Genomic DNA, 23778 nt, shown 5'->3' on the forward strand with positions numbered 1-23778 from the left:
ATATGAGCCTGCACGAGTGGGAGAAACTTAGCTAAGTTGGACCTGCGTGATAACTTTAAAAATTTTAATATTTGGAGAACTTTTCCATCTATATTTTTTTCTATGAAAACCAGGAACTTTCAATGAAACACCTTAATGTGTAATTACTTTTATTACCTTTATTTATTATTTATTGTGATCCACCGGAAGAACGAATTGTATTTTAAATTTTTCTAAAAAGGACCTATAAATAACTTTGTATTAATTGTGAAAATTTGTAAATGATAAAATTTAATTTAACTTATGACCTTGTATTATGAAGTTTGAAAGATTTCAAATTGGCAGTGAACACTCTTCCCAAAAAGAGAAAACCCATTAAAAGTAAAAACTTATACACGTATGTCATTTTCTTATAACCAGGTGTTATTTATCTATTTTACATTTTCGTTTTTCATAAATATTATGAGAATACAATGGCGTAGTCTTCAGACAGGTATATAGCTATAGCAGTGATAATAATATTCGAATAATAACTATTTCTTTGTCATTTTTGTGAGTATCGTCGATTCTCGATCTTTTAGTTTCTTTTGCACAGAATTCTAGAAAAAAATTGTAATTATTTCATCGTGCCTTCATCGTGGTATATCATGTTGTGTTGTGGCTGTGCTGCACGTTTTTTTTGTGTTGTATCATCACATCCAGATAGATTTATCGTATCGTACAAACCTTGACTTCACTGAGTATTCCATCCGAGACATCTTTCAAAACTTGTTTCATTTCGTCTGGTTTTAGAGAACTAAATAATGGCTCCTGTGTTAGTTCACAAGCTTCGTTAGTAATTTCGTTAATTTCGTTATCTTGTTTATCGTTTGCAGTATGGATTTCCTGTTAGAAGAAGAGGTGAAGGTTAGCAAACAGTATCGTATGACATGGAATGGTTAGTCAGTAATATACGGTTTGGTTAATCATACATGTACGGTATAGTATGATATGGTATCGTATGGTATGGTGTATGGTATGGTGTATGGTATGGTGTATGGTATGGTGTATGGTATGGTGTGTTGTGTGTATGGTATGGTATGGTATGGTGTGGTGTGGTCATTGGTGTGGTATGGTATGGTGTGGTGTGGTGTGGTCATTGGTGTGGTGTGGTATGGTATGGTATGAAGATAGGGTTAATGTGTAGTACAAAGTCAGAAGAAACCAAGTATTTGCTTCAGAACGAAGAAACTAAGTATTCTTTTCACCTTTATGTCAAGATCCTCCCCGTTCACAGTCGACTGTTTCAGTCCTAAGACATGTTCACTGTGCATCTCTTCTGGTAGACCTTCATCAAGAGGCGGTGGAAAAGGAACGTCTGCCATGGGCGGTACTTCAACCAACAACTTGAATAACAGTAAGTTATACAATTAAATTACTCAAGTCGTTGTCTAACGCCAATCCATGAAAACCCATAGCTATAGATTACGACGACGGTTGGCATTTGTTTTCAACGATGATCATAATTTATTTAGTACATTTATTAAATTTCTTCACCAGAGACTTGCCTAATTTTGCACTTACTTTCTGCTTAACGGAAGGCTCGTCTGTGAGTTGTGATGAAAAAAGAAGTTGGTACAGCTTGTAGTGTTGGAAAAGACTATAATTACATAAGAATGAGTGTTATGGTTTTCAGGTAATCGTCAAATTCACAGCAACTTCGTTTACATGTGCTTTCTGAGCAAAGCTAGAATTGCCAGGCATTGGAAAGAATGAAATATGAAGTGATTGCGAGTTTTCCTTGATCTGAAATGGTGCAAAAGGTTTGAATACCTTTCAGTAACATAGTCAGAAATAGTCTTCGTTTGATAAACGCTAAATAACGAAGGTCTATCCGTCTTCTTGGAGTTTGAACAAGTCCCGATATAGTTCTTCATTTCCAAGATATTCCTCGTTATTGACATCTTTTTATCTATAGTAAAAGAGATGGGTTATCCAAATGGAAGAAAATAGACATAGCTATAGCCTGTCAATACATCTCGGCTTTTCCAGCTCGTACACACAGATGGCTAGCAGTTAAACCGAAGGTACTGTACATTAAATACGTTGAATATCAAATTACAGTATTAACCTCGTATATTTTCCAACAGAATTTTAACTAGTGAAAAGAAAGCAGATATCTGTTCGCATGTAAATCGGGCTTGTTTTGCAAACCTAGAGAGGAAAAATGTTATAATTTAGCGTGAACAATTAAACTTGTTTTAAAGATGTGCATTTCAACTTACCAAAATGCTGACACATAAAAATCTACTAGACAGCCTTCTTTCAAACATACGCGGTAATTGTACAGAGCAAAATTCTCCGCAAGTTTTCTAAAGTAATAGTAAAGTCGACAGTAGAATGATACCTGGAAATTTGAATTGTTTTATTTGAACTGAAATGCACACTTACGATTCCAGTTCAGGTGGCGTAAGAGCAATAAATGAAACAATTTGTTCCTCGGTTAGATCTTTCCAAATGAGATTCTGAATTACTTTTTCCTTTAAAGAAAAGGTCAAGTATTAGCAGAAGATGTGATTATTTTATACCAGGACTAGGAGTGATCCATCTGGACGGATGAAGACGAACGAAAACAATATCTGATATTGAATAGGGATAACTTTAGTTCGTAAAAGTGGACTTGCGTGATGCCACTGGCAGTTTGACTATAAGTTACCGTTTTGACTACAAAACATATCTTAAAACTAGTTACAATTCACGATCTTCTTGCGACTAGTTTGATGAAAATAAGACATGGTACAGTACATTCTCTCATAATTATTTTCTCTGTTGTGAGGAAAGGTTACCTCTAAATTTGCAATAGAATTACTATTATTATTTGCTTTCAAAGTCTCGAACCTACCTCAGACGTTGTATTATTGCCTTCACTGTTCTCTATTTCAGATTGTTGGAAGCCAAATTGCTTCGTTTGCAATCGTTCTTTCGAACGCGAATTCTTTTTATTAACGTCCGCCATATTGTTATTCTTTATGACGCTTTCGTGTCGCCATGACAACCAAGACTGAAATTATGAAATAAAACGTTCTTTTCAAAAACACATTTATGATTTATTTAGGGTTTAAAGTAGCCATATCATCCAAGTTATTCCGAAGGTGAGATTCTAAAATTTATTTAGAGAAAGCCAGCAGAAGCCGGCCAGTAAAGAATATTCTGGTAATAAATAGCCATGTCTCTATCCAGTATGTTTTCTTATTTTTGAGATCAGAGAGAAATTTAGTTTCCCGCCATTTGGCGCCAAAAGTTTAAAGGGCCATTGCAAATGGCGGCTTAATGAAGTGAAAAATTCACAGACATCTTGAAGTTTAAAAGCAAAGATCGCAAAAGTGTTTGCTCTGTAACGGGGAATGGCTTCAAAACTTGAAAAGACGGTTATCAGTTTAGCCAAAAAAGAGAACAAAGACGAGCTAGTGCGAACGTTGAATGAAATTAAGTTGGAAAAGGTAGAGGCTTGTTATTTAGGAAATCCGCGTCAATACCTTTTACAACAACAGTGCGCAAAACGATAATCTTAACGTTTATTTACTTTCTTGATATTGATCGTGATGAACGTCCTCCAGCTCTGAACATACAGGACAGCGATCGATCATCGATGCTCATAAAATGACTTGATATTCAATTTTGTTATAGCTTGGAATTGTACTAACATCTCGCGTGAATGAAAATAATGGCGATGTTGCTGAGTTCTTACGTGCAGTCTTTCAAGGTATGATAATATATTACTTTTCAACGCAGTGATTTCACTTGAAACTTGAGTATTAACGATCGCTTTCTAGGATCGCCGTCTGAGAGCGAGAAAGGTTCGGAAAGGCAAAAATTTTTGTTTAATCATTGTATGGATATATTGAAGGAGGCTGATGTGTCATCCAAGGTGATTTTCAATGTATTTAGTCATTGTGAAGCATGCAAATCATTGTGAACAACAAAAACGGTAACCCTTTGTATCACTACTAATTAATACAGCTTGCAACAGACTTTGTTGGAGTGCTACTTTTTGAGGTACATACACAATAGACATTTTAATTAAGTGCTTTCCAATAGCACACCTCTATGCAATTTGTGCCAGTAACTGGTTGCGATTGCGATCATTCACTAAATAAATAATGCATTGAGATATTGGTTTAATCAACTTTTTAGATTGATAAAATTTCAAGTCAATTATTGTGTGAATTGGGTGATAAAATTGTTGAGAGTGTTCGAAAAGGCTCGCTAAAGAATGGAAGGTCTATATGCCATGTGTCATGATTTCTGCATATCTGTACCTATACAATTAGATTGATTGTAAAAGTATGAATCATTCTTAGTACATCTGATTTCATTTTAGAGTGCTGCAGCTCTTTCCAAAAATTTTATCATCCATGGCTTCAAGAGAATCCATTCCACTTCCCACAGGTAAAGAATGTACAACAATGTCCTAAAAAGCAAAATTTCATGACAATGATCTTGCTCAAGTCAGATTATATTTGAAATATTTTGTTTTAGATCATGGTGGTGGGGAACTAAAGGGTATTGAGTACAAAAGTCAAATGATTAACACTTTGTGTTCAACAAAGTAGGATATTAGCAATAATTTTTGGAAGATATTTGCAAAATATATATACCAAGAAACTGAAAATAATCAAACATCGTCATTTCCCTTCCTCTTTTGCAATCTTTTAGAATCTATATTTGCTTAAAAAACTGTAGTACTATAGTACCATTGTAGTACTTGAATTCTATGTTCATATCTAAATGAAAACAGTGATTAACTAAATCAGTACATATGTACTACTACATGTATGTTATTCCTAATGCTTTGTTATCTATTTGAGGTGGCATTCAAGCTGTGTGATTCATTTGGTTAACATGTTCCGGTATTTATCTTCTCTATTCTTTACCGCGTACACTACGCATTTGCATGCAATTATTCCGGTTATTTATGTACATGTAATTATCGCTGAATTGTATGTATATTTCATGTAAATTTCAGAGAAGTGACCTTAACAAACGAAGAATTGAAATTTGTCATAGAAAAGATTTTAAGGTCAGTCAAACAAAATGGCCAAAATATTGAACCGTATGGTGGTACTTAACATTTTTGCCCTATAGCTAAAGTAGATAAAATCTAACAATTTGAGAGAATCACTGCCCCTTATAGACAAAACTGTCTTTATCGTCAACATTTGTGTGATTGTGTCACAAGAGATAAAGAACAGTAATGAACACAATTGCTTTTTATTTTCAGTACAACCAGATACAACATAGCGAGGTGCCATAAATGCTATATGTTAGCGAGTATATACGTATGTTTTGCAATTAATAGTTTTGGTCTTTTTATAGGATGTTTAAAAGTCTTGAACTGGAGGAAGTACCTCCAGTTGTTTATCAATTGTTGATATTATGCACCAAAGGACATAGGATTTCAGTTCTGGAAGGAGTCATCGACTACTTCACTTGTCTTGATGTTGAATGTGCTCAGAATGAAGGGACGGCAAGGTAGTTGAACCAGCTCAGGTTTTTACATCTCAGAATAAAAGGTGTAGAATTCGTCGTTGATCGATTTCGAACAAAAATTCAGACTTACAATCGGCAAACTCGCGGGGTTTTTTACAGAGATGAAGAACTACAAGGTATTTCTAGTGATCAACTTCGGCATACTGAGGGCAACGTTATTTTACACATCACCTTTGCAATGAAACAAGATCAGGAGCTCGGAAAAGAATTTGTTAAGCACTTAAAGGTCAGTCTTTCGCATACAGCTAAAGTAAGGAAACAAAGTGACTTTTGAGTTTTCCAGCGTTCAAAACGATCTGTTTTATTCCCTTGCCCGAATCAAATATGTCCGAATTCAATTGGATTTTTTTTGCTAGGCAAGCCAGCAACATCCACAAAAGATTCTCGTCGCTTTTAATTTGGCTATTGCATTATCTGTTGCCCAAATTCATCGCTTTGAAGAACCAGTAAGTCGTTTAGCTAAAGCTGATCCATTATTGCATTATTTATATAGTTTTTTTTTAGGTTTCAAGTCATTTCTCAATGCCATTCGTCGAAGTAACTATAATTTGGTTCATTTCTAGATTTTTGATGTACTTAAAGCCGCTGTCCTGAAGTGTTTTAAAAGCATTAGGCTAAGAAATGCTTCAAAATGGATGCAAGGTTAAGATTTTTACCATTAAAATCATCCCACTAATAACAATATAAATTTTAGACAGATTCTGAAGGTTATGAAAATTAAAAAAAGCTGTTTCATATATCTTTCCAATTCAGATAACGTCGAAAATATTCCAGATATATCCAAAGAAATCCTGCAAACGGTTCAGAATAGGTATACGTATAACTTTTTGCATTCACGTCACTTTCTGATCTTGAATGCCGAATGCCAATGGTTTTGAAGAATTGATTAATTTTTGTTCAGCATGTTTGGTTGGGATCACGTTGCCCAGGGTATCGTTCAACTCGGATTCCTGTTGATGGATGCGTTTGGTTCAAAGAACCATGGTAAGCAATACGTTTATAACCAAAGTTGCTGATATGTGTATGCAGACAATTTGCACTCGTGATATGTGAGAGGGTCAACGAGACTATGTTTGCATAATCGAGAAACGGCGAGCTGAAAAATGCATCATTACTATACTGGAAAGAGAATCTTAAATTTAGCGAAATCACACAATTTTGTTAGAAAGTGCCATAGGAGAAAATAATCCTGCGAAGTGTGAGCTTTTGTGTATGAACTCGAAATGCTTCGATGGTTTCAGATGCAAGTAATATGGCGCAATGCACTCCACAACAAGAATCCTGTCAATTGGGAAATCAAATCTTGTTAAAAACGTTCAAGGTAGAAATCTTTTGAATAAATCTTCATAGATATGGTAAAAGCCTTGCTGAACATAATATTTGTAGAGGTTGAAAGAACTCGGGCATATATACATGAATTCTCGTGCTTTACCGTTTAGGTCCATGATAAGATTCGTACTGAAATCCTCGAACAGATTTTCAACAGGCTGCTCACAAAAGCGACCAGTACTTCCAATCACTATATAGGTGGGTTAAGTGTTAGGAATTGTTGCTAAAATTTTCCTGATGAAGAAAATATGAGTGTAGTTGAGATGTTTAATAAAGTATTTTTTACTGGTCTTCACCAGATCTTCTTCAGAAAGCGGTTGTCTCTAATCCTCAAGCTCTTCTGGATTCCATATCTAAGGTTAGATTAGGATACAGAGTTTGCTTCCGGAGTTATCATAATTTTTCATTCAAAGAATCTGTGCTTTACATTCAGGTGAAGGAGGCGTTCGAATATTTGTCGTGTTTGCCTTTCATCACAGCTCGAGGCCTTTTGCAAGCTGTCCTGGTAAGAGTGTGAATTGTGGTCATATTGATAATATTGTAATAATTTCGTGGCGAATGACTAGTACAGTAGCTGTAGCAGCCAGAAAAGCATTCCTTTTTCCTGTTCGTAAACTGAATAATGAAAGCTACAAAATTAATATCTTATTCACCTACGGATGGCGTCTTTCTCTATTAGCCTCTCATGAAGATCAGCATTACGCTAAGAGATTCGTTGATGCTCGTCTTGAGGAAAGCCATGTTCTCGAGGTAGTAAGGATAAAACTTTATATCCTGTTTCGTCGTCTACACTTTACAGTCTTTACGACACGATGACAGGCCGCCATAATAGCTATACCCGTTAGTTAATAATCATGTGTAATGACAGAGTAGAAACTGACTAACCTTTGATTGTAACACAGGAACTTGGAAGCACGAAAAATTGCAGTTAGTGGTTTCCTTCTGGTGTTAAAACATTTCAAGGTAAATTAACATGGATCAGGTTTTTGTATGCTGTACTCTATACTGTAGTTTTGAAGTTTCAAACTGTCTTGGAAACTGTCAGTGTTGTAAACTGTCTATAGGACCCAGTTAAATGATAAGACCTGAGCGTGTTGTATGTTTCGTATTAAGGTCCGTGCAAGCAACATAACGTCAAGCCAATCTTTAAGTCAGAGCAGTCAGTCTTCGGCCCATTCATCAAGTCAGATTCAGGTGGATGTTCACAACACCAGCAGTGGAGGCAACACGGGAAATGAAGCTTTGTGTTTGGAAATTTTAGGTACGAATTTTGGACAACAGAAGAAAAACTAGTATAGAACTATCTTAAAATGATGAAACTCGACCGATGCACGCATACTGTATGATCGGACTCATTCTGCATTAACTCTGTGGTTTCTGACTGCTATCAATAGTTTTACTAATAGCAGATCGAGCTTCTAAGCTGGCTTGATGAATGAACAAATAAGGTTCCACGTGCACAGCACATGACGAGTTTTATATTATTATATTAATTCCAGGGGGGTTGCGTCGTTGCTTCAATCAGCAGGCTGACGTCCGCATTCTTCTTTACGAGGTATGTAAGGACCACTGAATCACAATCTTGCAAGATCGCATTGAAAACTATCGTAACTAGTTATCGTTCCTGGGCAACTCCTGGGCAACATATAAAAGAAAAGTTAAATTATCTTCCTTCGGGGTTATATGTTAAGGGTCTTTGCGATGTTTTGAATTTAAACTCTGAGTTGCAACAGTCAGCGATGGAAATCGTTCACAAACAAGTGAGTATGGTTTATCAGTTCTATTTAAATTTTCTTAAATACCCTGCTCAAGTCATGCGCATTATTTGGTGGTGGACATTCGCGATGCATATAAATACAAAATGCGTTCTGTTGTTTTCTTGTTAGTTTTTAAAATATTATGAACACGACGAGGAAATTCTTCCGCCTCTAAAACTGGATCCTTGTCTGACGGCAGCTGGCGATCAGGTCTTCTTGGCTGAGCCATTGGTGGGTCAAATAATAAACTGGGTTATATTAATGTGTCCTGCATGCTTTATATTTGAACCATAGATCCAAATACATAAAATTTATATGAGTCTTCTATGCCGTATTGCTATCACCTCAGGGACATCTCCTGAGTTTACTTCAACAAAGCCTGGTCAGAAATTTGAACAGTTCTGAACAAGATGACCCAATGGACACAGGTGACTATATCGGATAAAGTAATAGAATGATTATAGTGAATGGTATACTCGACCTTGGTAAGAAAAAAATCAGTCATGGTCGAATATATCGGAATATAGTATACTCGACCTTGGTCAGTTCCGAATGCTTGGAGAATGCTCTTAGATATAGGATATTTTCATTTGTGATTTATTGCTTTTTATTTAGATGAGACAGAGGATTTAAATCGTTTCACAGAAAAATTAAAAGAGGAATTTACCTCATTGACACAACGCATGAATAAAAGCGAGCTGGATGACTTTGAACTTGTAAGAAACTGAATAGATTGTGAACGTTTTGATCAGCGTTCGTTTATTTTGGCTTAAAATTTGTTAAGATTTTTAACTTCTATTCCTGACATTGACTGATTCTTTTGGTATGATGAAGCATCATGTCGTGTTGAAGGAATTCTCACACTGCTGAAGTTTATATGGAGATATTTCTTTTTGTTTTCCTTGTTTGTCGTAGGACAAGTCAGCAGATTATTCCTTGGGTAATGGTGTGGGAGTGAAGAACAATATATTCGCCTGTCTGGTCCTTGGAGTTTTTGAGGTGAATCTGTTCTTAATGTACGAGTGCTTGTGTGCTAGTATACATACGAAACCGGGCATACATATGCAGCTTAGCACATTTCAAGACAATTTTTCCCCATTATAAACACGTTTACTGCTATTGCCCACTTCCCTCTGACGTCTATATTGCTCTCTTGGTATGATATTTATATGCTAGGTTTTGCTAAGTGGGGATGTTATTACGGTTATACATTTTTAAAATGTATGTTTTGAACAAGTATTGGGATTTCTGTAGCCTCTCGCCATGCAGGATCAGAGTAAAAAGCGATTGTGATCTCATTTTAGGTTCTAATGGAGCACGCGTTCACTGTTGGAGATTTCAGGTACATAAACCATCATGTAACATTATGTACAGTAAATAGAATATTTTAATTCATTATTAACCTGATAATGCAAACAAGATATAAAAAAATTGATGCCTTAAGCATGCAGGATTCAAATTCGCCTCGTTGACCGTGCATGAGCGCCCTTCATGTTCGTAATCTAGTGTGTTTGCTTCGCTTTTTCGTTATATTCCAGCGAGGAAAGCTGTGAAATGATCTTGAGTTTGTTCAACAAATACTGGAAACTCTCAAATCTTCTTAAAGGGACGAACGCAAGCCAAGGTACAGTATATATACTGTAGGGTCTCTGTAATATATACAGTATACACTCATCATTTTCTTTGTTTCGTACTTTTCATCATTTTTTTTACGAAGGGAAAAAGGCAAAGCAATCTTCATCAAAACAGATTGCAAGAAGCCTGTTCTCTTTGAGTGCTATAGCAAACATTCTCAAGGCCGTATTGAGGTATGAGCTAAGTAAATTTTCTGTGAAGTCCTTTGAGTTCACTAACCACTAATCTGATCGAGTTTTATTGCATGATTATTTCATTCAGCGATGCTCTTCCCGGCCATCAAGCCAGTCTGGACACTTTACGAAATTCAGGCGACTTTGTTCAGTACATTCTCACTGTAACACTGCAAAAACTCACTCAGGTGTTTATCCACATTAATTTCTTTTATCTTACTGAAGTTGTTAAAAATGTATGAAACCTCTGGGTATTTCAAGGCATAAGTCTTCAGGAAATCTAATCGTGTTTAGATAAATGACAATGGTTATTGTGATGGAGCTAATGGGAAGAATGCGGAGCATGTTTATCGCCAGTGCACGAAGATTGCCCGGTGAGTTTCAATTGTAAATATGTGTGTATTTCCCCATGACTCAGTCATTGTGTTAAGGATAATTGTTAGGGTTCGTTCCTTAATTTTTGTCTATGACAAGCTTTACTTCATATTTCTACGAGTCCACAGCCTCACGATCTTTTTTCTCCCCTCGCATTCATAAATATCCCCTAGAATTCATAATTATCCCCTCGAATTCATTATTACCCCCTTTCATAACCTTCCCTTCATGTCTGCTATAAAGTGTCAACAAACTAAGGCGTCTGAACTGTGTATTTTCACTTTCTCAACGATCGTTTCAATCTCCTACTGTATGTCATAATATTCACACCTTCACCTGATTCCAATTGACTTAAATTTGTTGTTTCTTTGGCTTTCTAACGCGTACAGAGTTTTGCTTAAGACGATCAATGGGGAAAGTTCCATTACTAAGAACTTGGACAAAGTTAGTCGAATATTTTGCAATTTTCTCAAATTTTAAAAGTTGTTTAAATTTTTCGAATTTCTAAATTTTGTAATGTTCGCGGTATGTCGTTTAGATCGTCAGCCATAGTTTGCATAGCATGTTCCTAGTGATCAATATTATTGGCAACAGATATCGCGAGAAGATACAGAAATTCCTGGCCGCCTTAGGTAAGATCATCACGAACTTCATCTACGGACTTACTCTACTATTAAGTCCATTTCAAAAATTTACCCACTTATAAAATGAAAAAATGAAACCTCTCTTGTCTGTTTGCCTTTAATAAATACAAAATGAAAACTGCCCAAACATGAACAGATTACAATTACCTGCCTCGTTTTTGACGTCTTTTGTCAAGTATCTATTGTTTGAAATATTTCATTGTGTGCAGATCGGGATAACCAGGAACTTGAAGCGGTTGATGATGAGAATGAACTAATTCATCGACACATTACGAAATATCAGGTCAGGGTCTTCATCTGAAATGAATGAGGTCATATTAATGAGAGAGTGTTTAACTTGGGCATTTCTGTAATGAAGTATCTTGAAATTGAAAATAGAAATTCAATTCTATCCTCAACTATATAAAATCAAGTCCAGAGTGTATGCAAGATATGTTAGGTTGTGAAAGTTGCTCACAAATTCAAACTCTCGTTTTATAGGTTTTAATCGTGACGACTTTGGCTTCTCCCAGCGATACGATGTCAATGAAAGACCTACCTCACATGATTAATATTATATCTTTATTGACGCGATGTTTGAAACCAGCTTTAGACAAGGTACAGCTACAAGTGTTCACAATCGTTTCAACTGATATAATAAATTATACATATTATTCGCGGATGTTAGATCAATATGAATTGCATCTCCGAGAAAGAATCGATCATGTTCGACTGTATTACGTTCATGATATCATCTTGATGTAACTGTATGTACATGCATATATGATCAAAGCAATTATTCTGGTCTGTGGCCTGATCTATCCAAGTACGGAAGATTTGTCTGATAATGAATTTTTCATATTTAAGATTTCGCAAGTCCAGTCTTGGGTCAAGAGAATTTGCATGGAAAACAATATTGGTAAGAAGATGCTACTATTGAGAAGACCTTTGAAGACGCTGCCATTCTGATCTTTGGTGTTCCTACATCATGCTACCGCTTGATCGTTTTTCATATGCCTGATTAACCATAATGTTTACTTTGTTTTTGATACAGACGATGTGAATGTTTCCAAGAGCTTTGTGTCCTTTATGCTAAGTTTGACAACGCAAAGTAGCAGCAAACTCACTTTGGTAAGTGAATTACATCCTTCAATGATCACATTAAAGTATGTGCCCGCGAGCCTCTATCGCTGCCCAAAACTGCATTTGAAATAATAATTCCATATCCAGAAACCCATCAGTCTTCCCTTCCACTTTTCTTTTTCAACTTCCACCTCAATGACCCCCGGTGCCATAAATCTAGATGTATCCAGATGGAGTTTTAAAATTATTTTGATTCAAGGAAAAAGAGTTGGCCGCTGATATCCATAAAAATGTTGGTGATATTGACGAGGTATAACTGTCGTGTGTGTTAGATTTTTTTACGCGCCGGCTTGTTCCTCAATTCTTATATTTTTTTTATTGTATTGATCATCAAATTTTAACGTTCACTATCTTACCGCATTCTGTCCAATGTTTGCAAATGAATTTCATTCGAGTACAACTTTGAAAGATTCCCTAAAGCTTAACAAAAATATATGGCCGACACTTTGGCTCACCCTTGTTTATACTTTGTACGTTTATTTTGACAGGACATTGAAATGACTGATGATTCTTATTTCGCAATTGTCAACGAACGGACAGCAGCACCCAGCTTGTTGGTAAGAATAATAAAAAAGTCTTAGATTCACTTCTGGAAAAGCACATCGACGTTTCTACCACAGTCTCTTTGCACAAGATATATTTCATGAATCCATCTCAATCTATCGTGTACGATGCTGCTTGCATCCATCCATGAGTGATCCATATTAACATTCATTATCATTATATTTTCCCAGATGGTCTTGTTAAGCCAGACCGACAAAGTGTTGGATGAAATAGACTGGTTTTTGGCGAAGATAAAAGCTGATAATACCAAGACTTCATTGCAAAACGAAGAAGGTTGTTTTGAATTCGTGTATCCAAAAATCCTTGTATATATTACTGTATTAGAGTTATTCTGTATATACATGCATGCACTTATGGCATTTTCCAAAAATTTCACCGATGTTTTTTTTCAGAAGAGGACGATGCTAGTCCATCGTCGCCAAGAAGCGGTCAAGAGAAATCAGTTTGTGATCGGATAACAAGCATAGTGCATGCATTTCATGAACTTGTGCAATCTGCAATTCCAGTTGGGACGTGTACAGAACTTTTGCTAAAGGTAGATGAAGCCTGTCTAGTTGTTTCCAACATTTTAATCCTCCCAAAATCCGCCAAAGTTAATAGTGTCGCACAATATTTGTGCAACAGACTAGCAAATGATGAACAAATGAGTAGCTGTTTGTATTCAAATAATTTGTGTTAAAATAGACATTTGTGATCTCTTGTAGACACTAACGAAGTTTTATTCCACTCTGGGTGTCATAGCTAAATATGTAAGTATATATACATATACGTTTGGCGGGAAATATATAGTGGTTTTTGATATAACAACTTGCTTTTGCTGTCTACTTTAGTATCTGTCATTGTATGCTCAAAAAAGGGGTCATGTAACTCCATCGTTTGAGAAAATGGTACGTACAGCATTTTGCCTTGATAAACTGCAGTGACTTTTAGAATTGGAAATAGTCAATGTATTTTACACCTATTGCTTGTAATCTGCAAAGATCTCGTGAATCAAATCTCCCGCCTTATTTTGCAGGTGAAATGCTCTGGAACTCAGCTTTCCCAGCAAGTGTACGCGTTCCTAACATACGTTCAAACTGCCGAGCAAGAAACGCGAGGAAAAGCAAAAGATAAAGTTTCGACAAGAGCTGGAAACTTAACCAAGGTATGGTTGGCGTGCAGAACCCCTTCCAGAATTGCTAGTCCAATTAATATTTTGTAGATTTCAGGTAGGGTCGCAACAAAATGAAATCAAAAGTTTATATTAATTATTCAAATGTCCATAACACTGAGATGGCATCTCTGTAAATAGGTACGAGTAATGAAGGAAATGAAGTCTGTTCCGAATCTGATCTATGCGGTTGAACAATACGAACGGTATCTTATTCAGCTGACAAAGAAATCAAAGGTATTGTGGCAAATGGTCTAATAGTTTTAGTAAACTATCAAAACGGAACGGAGTCGAAAAGAATGGTTGCTGACAAATTTAGCCATTCACATGCATGCAGAATTTCTGGACGAGCTATTCGGTTTACAAGCATCTAAGAGGATTGTTTTTATGTGTAGAAAATGATTCGGTATTCTCGTTTAATGTAGGTAAATTTTATGGAACATTTTAAGCGAAGCACTTCGAGAGATTTTCGAATCAACGGCGCAACTCTCGATGCTGCTCTGAGAGAAGATTCAAGTGAAGACGAAGAAGAACCGGTACACTCAACCTTATTTTGTATTTTTCAAAAAGAACTTCTTTTTCCATTGAAGTGAAAAGCTTGATCCTGCATATTGCATTGCAAGATTATTTCGTCTCAACTGTTTTCGTTTATAATCGTCTCATCTTTCATTTCCAGGATACGGCAAAAGAGAACGAGGAACCTCCAAAGAAGAAGGGTAAAAAGTAGTGCGCTTGGTAACTTGTTGATTTTCAAAATTCTGTTTCATTTTTACTTTATATATAGTTGTAAATAAGTTCGAGTTACCCCAGGGACGCTATGACAAACGTTGTTGAAGAAACATTTTATTATGAGACATGTTTCTAAAGAATAATAACAGATATTCTACAGATTTATGGCGATTCACGTGGTCTGTCCGTGATCATTACAATTTGAAATGTTTCCACATTATTTTCCCTTTATTTCTCTCACTCCAAGTCTCATGTTCCGGTTATACAAACTCTCATTCACCAATTTCTTTAAACATCTTTGTTTCTAACATTCGAATGTCGTTGAACAGCAGCGTGGGTTCGCAGTAAATCATCTTCGAACACAATTCAACAAGTTGCCTTAAAGATTTTGACAAAACAGCGTCGTTCCACCATCTCGTACGTGATATTTCCCATTGACGGTCGATTGTCACGGGAAAGTCATAAAGAATGTAACGATTTTTGTGTACTTCGTTGCTGGATTCCTGCTGAATTGTTTCAGATCTTCTCTTATAATAATCAGATAATATGTCCGAACGTATTCCTTTAGGTCGAGTACTATCCTCAATTGTGCTTTCCATCGATGCTTCACGGTTATTTTTGTACATTTTAGCAGACAAAAACGGAAAACTATTTACACTTTCCCTCTCACTAATCTCGTCGTTTTCGTCTGTCTTCAAGAACAGACTAAACGTACTAGCATATTCTTCCTGCTTTTTTACGTTTAAACCTTTGACACCCTTAACCTGCCGTTGATAGCGATGAACAGTGCTCTCAGGCTTCCACGCGCCGAACAGTTTCTCTTTGCAGAATTTGCTGTAGTTTCGACAGTCTTTGAGTTTCCCTAAATCTTCCTTGCTCCATGGCACACCGCGTTCAAGACGCAAGGAATGAGACGTATGGATGGTTTCAATAACATCGTCCCAGGTTGGAAAGTACGTTTTCCCGTCTTCTTCCACGTCTGTCGTTAGCTTTGACAGCTCGCTGGAAAAATATACAAGAGACATGGAGTGTTAGAAGAAGGATTTAACAGACGAGACCTCGTATTCTACAGAGAAAGAAGATCTTGGCGTAAAACTGAGTCATGCACTTACTGTTCCGTGAAGTCGTCTAAACCGTAGATCAACCTCAGGGAGATGATGATATAAGCCATTGCCAAATCGTCGTAGTTGAGAAGACCACTTAACGATTCAAAATTCAAGTCGATGATTTCGACAACGCTACTTATGTAACGGTGGATGCAAGCTGAAATAAATGGCAAAGATATTTGTCAACGCTGGGTTACAGTACCCAGATCTAAGCGAGGGTTAACAAGTGACAATGAATAGTTATGTTAGCTACAAATATATTTAGAAATGCATTTTACCCGGAAGCTGAAGGTCGATAGCGAATCTTGCAATGTATATATTGATTTCATGCTTGGGTATATCTGGAAGGTCTATGAATGTTTTCACTCTTCTGGCAAGTAACGTGATGTTATTCTTGTTCGGCACAGTCGATCTTGTGAACATCATAATGTCAGACTGGGATAGCTTCATGTGACTTGGAAAGTGTTTTGTTGCATCAAAGTAAGGAAAATGTCCCTCAACCGCCCATCTAAACGGAGTGTAGAAACCACAGGAATATTAGTTGGTGTGCTGTTGTATGTGACATTTAGGGATACAAGTTGTATGTAACTGCATTTTCGAAGATAAAACTCTGTGCATTTGTCATATAGAAATGCAAAGTTCTTTGTCACAATCGTGGTATCCAACCTTATCAGATCGGCCAGGCATATTGGTTCTTTTATCCACAGCAACGACAGGAAGCAAAATGCCACCGTGTGCTGCATGGTCATGAATCGTACATCGTAGTATTTTTTACGCGATCTTTGAACTGTGGTTCGATGAACATCCACAGATCCAACGTGGCTACCCGCATCGATATTTTCGATCTCATCAACGTCTTCAAACAATCCCCCGGTAGGGTCATCATCTATGATTAAAAACGGAAGAGAAATGAAATCAATTTCATACTCTTCCAAGTGTGAACGCGTTTCTAGACTAGAGTTTAGTTAATTTTTGCAACCTCCCAACAATTTCTCACCTTCATAAAAATCTTCTCTCGCGATTTCAGAGCTCAACTCCAAAGCATCATCGTCAATGTTTGATTCACCTCCAAAACATTTTGGTGTTTTGCGAGGAATCGAATCGGTTGGTATAAAATCTTCACTTATGAAGTCCCGAGCCCTTGTCACTCCAGAAAAATTTTGGTTCTGCCGTGTACCAAATGCATTCGTTGATTTTTCCACGAAAGTGAACCACATCTGACCAATGATATTCTGAAAAAAACACCCAATTATTTTCACGTCTTTCAAAATATTTAAGTCAAACAATGCCTTCAAAATAGCGATAGAAATTTTTATCTGATACATGTGGTAGTAATATGGTGGATGATAACTCGAACGTGATTGCTTTGGCAACTTTACATGTAAGTCGTTCATTTGCTAAACACCAAGCCTATGTAAGGCTTTTAACCTATTCAAACATTTCAAATATGTTTTCTGTTTTACCTTTATAGCAGGATCTACACCAATTTTCATTAGAAATTCAATTTGTGCCTTTAAGACAACTTGAAATCCTTCCAAAGTAAACCAAGGTTTTCCACAGTCGAACACTTCAAATATATTAATTAGTTTGAAACATTACTAACTACTAACCAGTAACCATTCACATATAGCAACAATTCACTGACACTCAAGTTAATAAATCATTTGGCCTTTGAGACATGGTAATTGAATAACAAAGGGCAAATTGCCAGCTAATGTTTGATCACCTTTCCTTTGTCTTTTGTTAGTTTTCTTCAGACTTAGTTTTCCATCAATAGGTTCATTACGATCAACCTCATGAACTTCCTCTCTGACATCCTGAACAACATCAAAACATATATGAATCAAAATGCAATGCAGCTCATGACAGTCTCCACATGCAGAGGTGAGCTTTCTCTCCTAAGGTAAGCAATGCATGAGCTAGGACATTCCTTGCAAAGCAATTTCAAAACACACCATTTCACAGTCTGTGTTCATTAAGCTCATGCACTTTTTATGGCTCATTACCATAGAAATAATAGAAATGTCTATTATTTCTATACTCATTACACTGTTTGGGTAAATATTACCCAAAAATGAGAGATTGGCAGATGGTTATCTGTACTGGCTTACCAATGAAACTCAGCCGATACCAATTCTCTCTTTGAGGCCAATCAGTGAGCTAATTGCACATGACACATATACAATGTTGAGGGATTGAGAGAACTAAAAGCACTGACTAAAAGGGGCAATCTGTTATAATCATTGATTTATCATTGATTGATCTACCAGTGATTATATTCTAATCTGACCATGTCTTGGCCTAGCTCCCCCACACCCACAGACCTGTGGGGAAGAGCAGCTATGTCACAGCACAGACCCGCCTTGCGACTGCCACTGATCTCGATACCTGTGATTGGGTGCCACATTGGGTACAAAAATACATTCCGTCCATCACATCGAAAGTTTGACTGTTACAAATAACACATTCAGGCATGTTGTCAGCCAATCACAATACAGTATAAAGGTCTCTTAGTGCCAAGAATAATCCATGTGCATTTTTGTCTACAAATTGATAGTCCGTGAGAGTTGGGCACGAGTTGAGCCGTCTGGGGTCGATTGTTGTCCAGCGGTCACCACAGGAAAATAAAATGGCGGTTTAAAAATTGCAAATATTTTTACGTTGTTTTGATTTATTTTTCTGAAAATCGACACGCTTTAAGAAAAAGGAAACGTTTGTAAAAGGTTGCTGGAACGCAGTATTTTATCGTAACGCGGTAATTTAGTGTTTACGACGCTTAGATTACAAGGTAGGTGTGCTTTTATTGCAATTGGCCTTTTGATCTAGCACCTCTGGTGAAGTAAATTCGAACATTTTTGCTGTGGAATTGCTCTTAGAATGTACGATCAAAGTTGAAACAGGATTCAATAGTATTGTGTATGATACTTTCATATAAATATACTGTATACTGATCGTTACATATTAATCTAAAGCGTCTGCAACACAAAAATTGTTTTGCAGTAATAAATAATAATCGCCTGCGCACTGCAGGAGAGGAATCAACGTGAGCCTCGCTCAAGAAAATGTGAAAATTGTTTTTTTTTGTGGTTGTGGCGTTAATTCCCTTTGTACATAATCCTGGTGTGTGCATGAATCATTCTGATATGTAGAGAGATTCATACACATACTAGGTTGAAATTGAAGTCTTGAATTTTGAATGCAAATATCCAAATACTGTGGTAGAAGAGAGGTGGTACTTATAGATCTGTGTAGATGCTTTGTAAGATTCTGCTTGAAATTATTCAATAACAATTAACAAAGTACTGCCATAATCTATTTGTTAAATGAAGAATCCTAACTCACAATAAATTCCTTTATAAGAATCTTTGTTCTAGCATAAATTGAGAAAAATATATCTTGCTATAGAAAATCTTGTTCTATAGTAGATGAATCTACATACTTGTGTGAGCAGACCGTACTTGACACTTTGTCAATACTCCAAAATAGAACTTTATAATCTCTCTGAGAAGGTCTTCTTTATTCCCAAATGTTGCTCTGAAACAGCAGTCTTTCTTGGTCTGGAAAATTTTGAAAACTTTTGTGCACATACTGTAGATGAAAAACCTAAGTTTCATCAGATAACTTGCTAGTAATCAATGCAATAAATGCTATATATATATAGCAAGGTCTGCATACATGTAGTTCATCTTCTTTTAATTCTGCCCTGTTAAGGGTGAATTCAAACTTTACAATACCTGTACATACGTAAATATCCAAATAAAAAAATGAAGACAAATTTCTTCTTACAGTCAGACTATTTGATCGCACGGTTAATCAATCCATGTGCAAACCATGACTGCCTCAGTGCAACCCTGGAACGATCCTTTTAACGGCTCAGCCATGGATGGCATAGAGGAAGGACTTTTAGATGAGACATGTGATACCACTCAGAAATTCCAGGAAACATCTACCGCATTTCCAAAAACAACTAACCATGGTTGGAAAGAGCTTGTCAGTGATCCCAGCCTAAGTGAAGTCGATGTTTCTGAAAAAAGCAGAGCCCAAGACCATGATGCTAAGGTAGTAGTCGGTCGCAAAGATTGGGATCATTATCTCAGCGCTTTCTCGCTAAATGACGAAGATGACGGAAGATTTGTAGCATTAGAATTCCATCCAGAACAAAGAGACGACGTTGGGATGTCCGCCAGGGTTGATTCAGTAGAAAGTCGAGAGATGAACTTCAGCAAAGGAAGTATGCTTCGTAGTGCTGATGCTATAGGTACGGTAGACAGTGCAGTAATGCCCAAGGTGTCCGCTATTACTGGAGCCAAAAACACTGTTGGAAGCAAAGAAGGTCAAAATCAAAATACCATCACACATGAGAGTTCTTCCAGGAACACCTTTGGTGTTTCCGAAGACTCCTCATTTCATGCAAGAGGAGCTGATATGAAGCAACCATTTGCAACTAATGCGATGTTTACTTCTTTCAAAAACCTTCCAACAGTAGATTCAGACATCTTGATGAACGTCGGTGGTGGAACCCAAGCATCTGACAGACGAGCGATATCGGCGTTAGATAGCCATGATGCCGTTTCATATTTTCCGAAACGGTCGAGCTTCTCTCCAAGGGCAACTTCTGCGCCACTCTGGCAAGAGGAAGATAAGAGCAAACAATCGTCCCTCTTCGGTGCAGTGAGCACATCCACCGATTTCCAGACTGGGAAAGCTGCAAAAGATTCCGAAGCTGGTCGTGTTGATATTGTCGGTGAAGTACGAGCAGAAAGTGCAGCGAAGTTGGACGATTGGGAAGGCCCGTTAGAACACAGGAAGATATCAGATGCAGACGAAGACAGTGATCTACCAAGATCTGCCATCACGAGGAATCCATCGGGTGAAGATATTAAAGATGGAAGTTTAAAGCGAGATTTCTCGACCAATGCACCTTCTTTTTATGCAACTTACTCTACTTCAAAAGCGCGTTTCTCAAGGCAAGGAACAGGGGATGCTGGAGGGACATCAGGTGAAAAAACCTCCGGTGATCGTAAAAAATCCGAAGATGGTGTGAAAGGTAATTTTGCTTCCAGAAGTAATTCAAAAGTTGCAGAAAAGGAGTTGGAAATAGAGTTGTTATCAGAAGATGGTGACCGCCACTCCGTCGTTGGAAGTGGCTCAGAAATGGACGATGCTGTCGAGAAGAGAGACTCGGGTTTGCTGGACGATATGAGGACAAGTCTACCTTCTACTGACATCCTAAAGACCTCCAATCCGAAAAACGTCGATCATGCAGAAAGCTTTTTAGAAACGTCCAATGTCACCACATCCAGGGAGGCGGCTGAGAATCTACCAATCCGTCCTCTGACGATAGGAGACAGCTTGAACATAGGTTCAACTGTTGCATACAGACCTATAAGTCCCTTCTTGGCAGATACTCATCCTGCTGGTGCTACCTCATATGATCCTGTGGTACCGTCAACAACCTCGGCTGCTGCCAGCCATCTCTCAGGTTCGCAATATTCCGAGGGTGCGTTGGACGCCGAAGAGGAAGGAGGTGACATGTCCGCTCGCGAACGTCTCCAACCGTTGGGTCGCGATGGGTTAGAAGTGAAAAAAGGACCTCCTTGGGGTATAACCATGCCCTTGTTCCAACCAAGCTCTCGCGATTCCTCGCTTTCTTCCAATGACAGCAATGCAAGCACCAGTCAGTTTCATCAACTCCAAGCAACTTCACCACAACACTCCAAGCAAGAAATTGAACCTCTGCTCAGCAGATCTTCCACACCGTCCGAGTCTGATCTATCCCGCAAAGCGTCAGTAAAGTCGCTGGAACCAAAGGAACCTATGGGAGTGAAGATGATGACCGCCACGGACAACCTCAAAACGCCGTTAGCAAAGTTTCATCAGCTACACTCCGCTGCTGATGGCGACAGCCCTGTTTCAAAAATCCTCGGGCCAACTTTCAAGGCGACGCAAAAAATGTTGGAGGAACTCCAGAGAAAGCCTCTTGGGGCATACGATGAAGATCTGGACCAGCCATCTGTTGAAAAAGCTGAAGGTACAAGTAAATATGAGGGTGAGACTCCAGTTGATCGAGAAACACTTGTTGCAGACAAAAGATTTGATGCTGGTCAAGATGGGGGCAAACAGGGGGAGAGAAGTCAGGACGTTAGTAGTATTGACGCCCAAGACAAAAGACCTCAAGACAGGAGGTCGTCTCACGAGAGGAGATCTTCGAGGGAGAAGGTTGAGAGATCGAGCCGAGATTCGTATTATGACGACTCGATCAATCTTCGAACACCTGATTCATCGCATGCCCCTAGGGCAGCATCTGGCGTCTTGAGTAGCAGACGTGGCTCGGGTATGGATGATATTGAAAAAGCCCGAAACAGCAGACCTTCTTCAAGGGAAAACGACGTTGGGAAAGCAAGCCGTAGTTCATCTCGTGTGAGCTCCATTGTCCGTGGAACGCCTGATATTACTCCTACAACTACCACAAGCCTTAGAGCCACGAACGATACTAAAGCTCCTGATGCAGTTGACATTCAGAGAGTCCAAAACAGCAGACCCTCCTCAAGAGAAAACGAGAAGAAATCAACACGGGATTCGTATTATGGAGCCTTCATAAACCAAGCAACGGTTGAAACACCATCGACAACTGCTGCGCAAATTGGCATTGTCGATAAGAACCGCAGCTTGAAAGCGAATGATGTTCAAAGAGTTGAAAGTGGAAGACTTTCTTCAAGGTGGAATAAGACTGCATTGGATACAGTGATCGTACATTTGGGTGAAGCAGATGCTACCCGAAGTTCGCCAGCTGATGTATCTCAAATATCCCGAAACAGCGGACATTCTTCAACTGGAAGGAAGGTTGAGAAGCCGAGCATGGCCTCAGTCCTTGAGTTTTCAAAAGGGGAAAATTATTTCCGATCTACACAGATCCCAAACGTTTTAAGTCAACCGCACAGTTCAACGGTTTCGTTGCAAGCTGACTCCGCACGAAGACTGGGCAATGGTGCCATGGGTAGCCAGACTCGAAGGAATGAAAGTCATAAAACAAGTGGAATGACAGACAGCACTTTGGGGAACAGTGTCCTCCTTTCTGGTCATTTGGTTACCACTGGAGCGGAGCCGGAACCCGAAGGTAGTGTTTTAGTATTTAAATAACATTCGTTATTGTGGCTGGTTTTCGCTTCAGAAACGTTATCCCGAAAACCAAGTGAAGAAAGGAATGCTATTTTTGGTTGTGAGTTCTCGATCAAAACTAATAGAATTTATTTTGATTATGTGTGGAGGATAATATCTAGAGTGAAATCCAGCCTGTAACGAGTTTTTCAAATCTAGATTCAGTGTATAATTATTAGTTTTTTTGGGAAATATCTAGGTTCAGCAAGAGAGAACGTCGAGCCAGAGATTATCCAATCGCCGAACTTGGCAGAAGACCGCAACGATGCGAGCGATTTGAGCGAATTCGACCGCGTCGCTTCAGAAAGCATCTCGTGGTCCAATGCCTTGGCCAATCAATTTCGAGCTGAAATGAGATCTGCGGACCTTGACTTTGAAGAAAGATTTCAAGGTCCGCGAGATGACCAGGCCCCTGAGAATCTGGCAGCCATTTCATCGCGCCAAGATTCAGGTCTCAGCGAGTCTTCAACTAACGATGAGGTATACCGACCCAAACGACTCGCGCGATTGTCCGCAGGAAACGGACCA

General features: G+C 38.1%; 3 protein-coding genes across 4 annotated transcripts; 1 reads left to right on the top strand and 2 right to left on the bottom strand.

The window, feature by feature from the left end:
- Window positions 1-188: 188 nt before the first annotated feature.
- Window positions 189-2974, bottom strand: LOC114515885 (ciliary-associated calcium-binding coiled-coil protein 1-like). The gene is made up of 9 exons (XM_028535205.1): window positions 2861-2974; window positions 2410-2498; window positions 2244-2330; window positions 2090-2172; window positions 1792-1930; window positions 1543-1618; window positions 1227-1364; window positions 706-864; window positions 189-578 (listed from the first exon to the last, which is right to left on the bottom strand). The coding sequence occupies exons 1-9, from the start codon at window positions 2972-2974 to the stop codon at window positions 513-515; spliced, it is 951 nt and encodes a 316-aa protein (XP_028391006.1). The 3' UTR covers window positions 189-512.
- A 304-nt stretch (window positions 2975-3278) lies between these two features.
- On the top strand, window positions 3279-15167 carry LOC114515760 (Fanconi anemia group I protein-like). 2 transcript variants are annotated; one of them, XM_028535053.1, is made up of 49 exons: window positions 3279-3458; window positions 3646-3721; window positions 3792-3886; window positions 3979-4014; window positions 4153-4238; window positions 4340-4407; window positions 4498-4567; window positions 4827-4868; window positions 4985-5038; window positions 5335-5490; window positions 5608-5734; window positions 5865-5954; window positions 6072-6150; window positions 6262-6319; window positions 6410-6492; window positions 6750-6829; window positions 6948-7035; window positions 7137-7195; window positions 7271-7342; window positions 7517-7587; window positions 7740-7800; window positions 7951-8098; window positions 8337-8392; window positions 8529-8597; window positions 8724-8825; window positions 8944-9022; window positions 9210-9310; window positions 9510-9593; window positions 9899-9936; window positions 10133-10218; window positions 10312-10402; window positions 10491-10590; window positions 10697-10776; window positions 11167-11221; window positions 11316-11409; window positions 11631-11704; window positions 11902-12018; window positions 12268-12319; window positions 12455-12531; window positions 12743-12793; window positions 13032-13100; window positions 13278-13380; window positions 13500-13642; window positions 13812-13856; window positions 13938-13994; window positions 14123-14251; window positions 14399-14494; window positions 14683-14793; window positions 14934-15167. In XM_028535053.1, exons 1-49 carry the CDS (start codon window positions 3363-3365, stop codon window positions 14982-14984), a joined length of 4005 nt encoding a protein of 1334 aa, XP_028390854.1. In that variant the 5' UTR covers window positions 3279-3362; the 3' UTR covers window positions 14985-15167. The 2 variants fall into 2 exon arrangements, with proteins under 2 accessions (XP_028390854.1, XP_028390855.1); XM_028535054.1 differs by having other exon boundaries at window positions 13503-13642.
- Window positions 15094-18660, bottom strand: LOC114515761 (TATA box-binding protein-associated factor RNA polymerase I subunit B-like). The gene is made up of 8 exons (XM_028535055.1): window positions 18481-18660; window positions 17819-17909; window positions 17556-17659; window positions 17090-17324; window positions 16759-16978; window positions 16371-16600; window positions 16099-16249; window positions 15094-15988 (listed from the first exon to the last, which is right to left on the bottom strand). The coding sequence occupies exons 1-8, from the start codon at window positions 18565-18567 to the stop codon at window positions 15259-15261; spliced, it is 1848 nt and encodes a 615-aa protein (XP_028390856.1). The 5' UTR covers window positions 18568-18660; the 3' UTR covers window positions 15094-15258.
- Between the last annotated feature and the right edge of the window lie 5118 nt (window positions 18661-23778).

Source organism: Dendronephthya gigantea, unplaced genomic scaffold (genome assembly GCF_004324835.1).
Source record: "Dendronephthya gigantea isolate DGI-Jeju-01 unplaced genomic scaffold, DenGig_1.0 000005F, whole genome shotgun sequence".
Classification (NCBI taxonomy): Eukaryota; Metazoa; Cnidaria; class Anthozoa; order Malacalcyonacea; family Nephtheidae; genus Dendronephthya; species Dendronephthya gigantea.

Bases quoted from the DNA above. Each gene is read 5' to 3' on its own strand.
- LOC114515885 (XM_028535205.1), bottom strand. From the start codon at position 2,974: ATGGCGGACGTTAATAAAAAGAATTCGCGTTCGAAAGAACGATTGCAA. The intron at 2,499-2,860 runs GTAGGTTCGAGA...TTTTCTTTAAAG, and splicing joins GCAATAATACAACGTCTGAG to GAAAAAGTAATTCAGAATCT. The intron at 1,365-1,542 runs GTAAGTGCAAAA...CTGTTATTCAAG, and splicing joins AGCCTTCCGTTAAGCAGAAA to TTGTTGGTTGAAGTACCGCC.
- LOC114515760 (XM_028535053.1), top strand. From the start codon at position 3,363: ATGGCTTCAAAACTTGAAAAGACGGTTATCAGTTTAGCCAAAAAAGAG. The intron at 6,320-6,409 runs GTATACGTATAA...ATTTTTGTTCAG, and splicing joins CTGCAAACGGTTCAGAATAG to CATGTTTGGTTGGGATCACG. The intron at 8,598-8,723 runs GTGAGTATGGTT...TTTTCTTGTTAG, and splicing joins TGGAAATCGTTCACAAACAA to TTTTTAAAATATTATGAACA.
- LOC114515761 (XM_028535055.1), bottom strand. From the start codon at position 18,567: ATGCCTGAATGTGTTATTTGTAACAGTCAAACTTTCGATGTGATGGAC. The intron at 17,910-18,480 runs GTATCGAGATCA...GATGTTGTTCAG, and splicing joins AATGTGGCACCCAATCACAG to GATGTCAGAGAGGAAGTTCA. The intron at 16,979-17,089 runs GTGAGAAATTGT...TTTTAATCATAG, and splicing joins GAGAGAAGATTTTTATGAAG to ATGATGACCCTACCGGGGGA.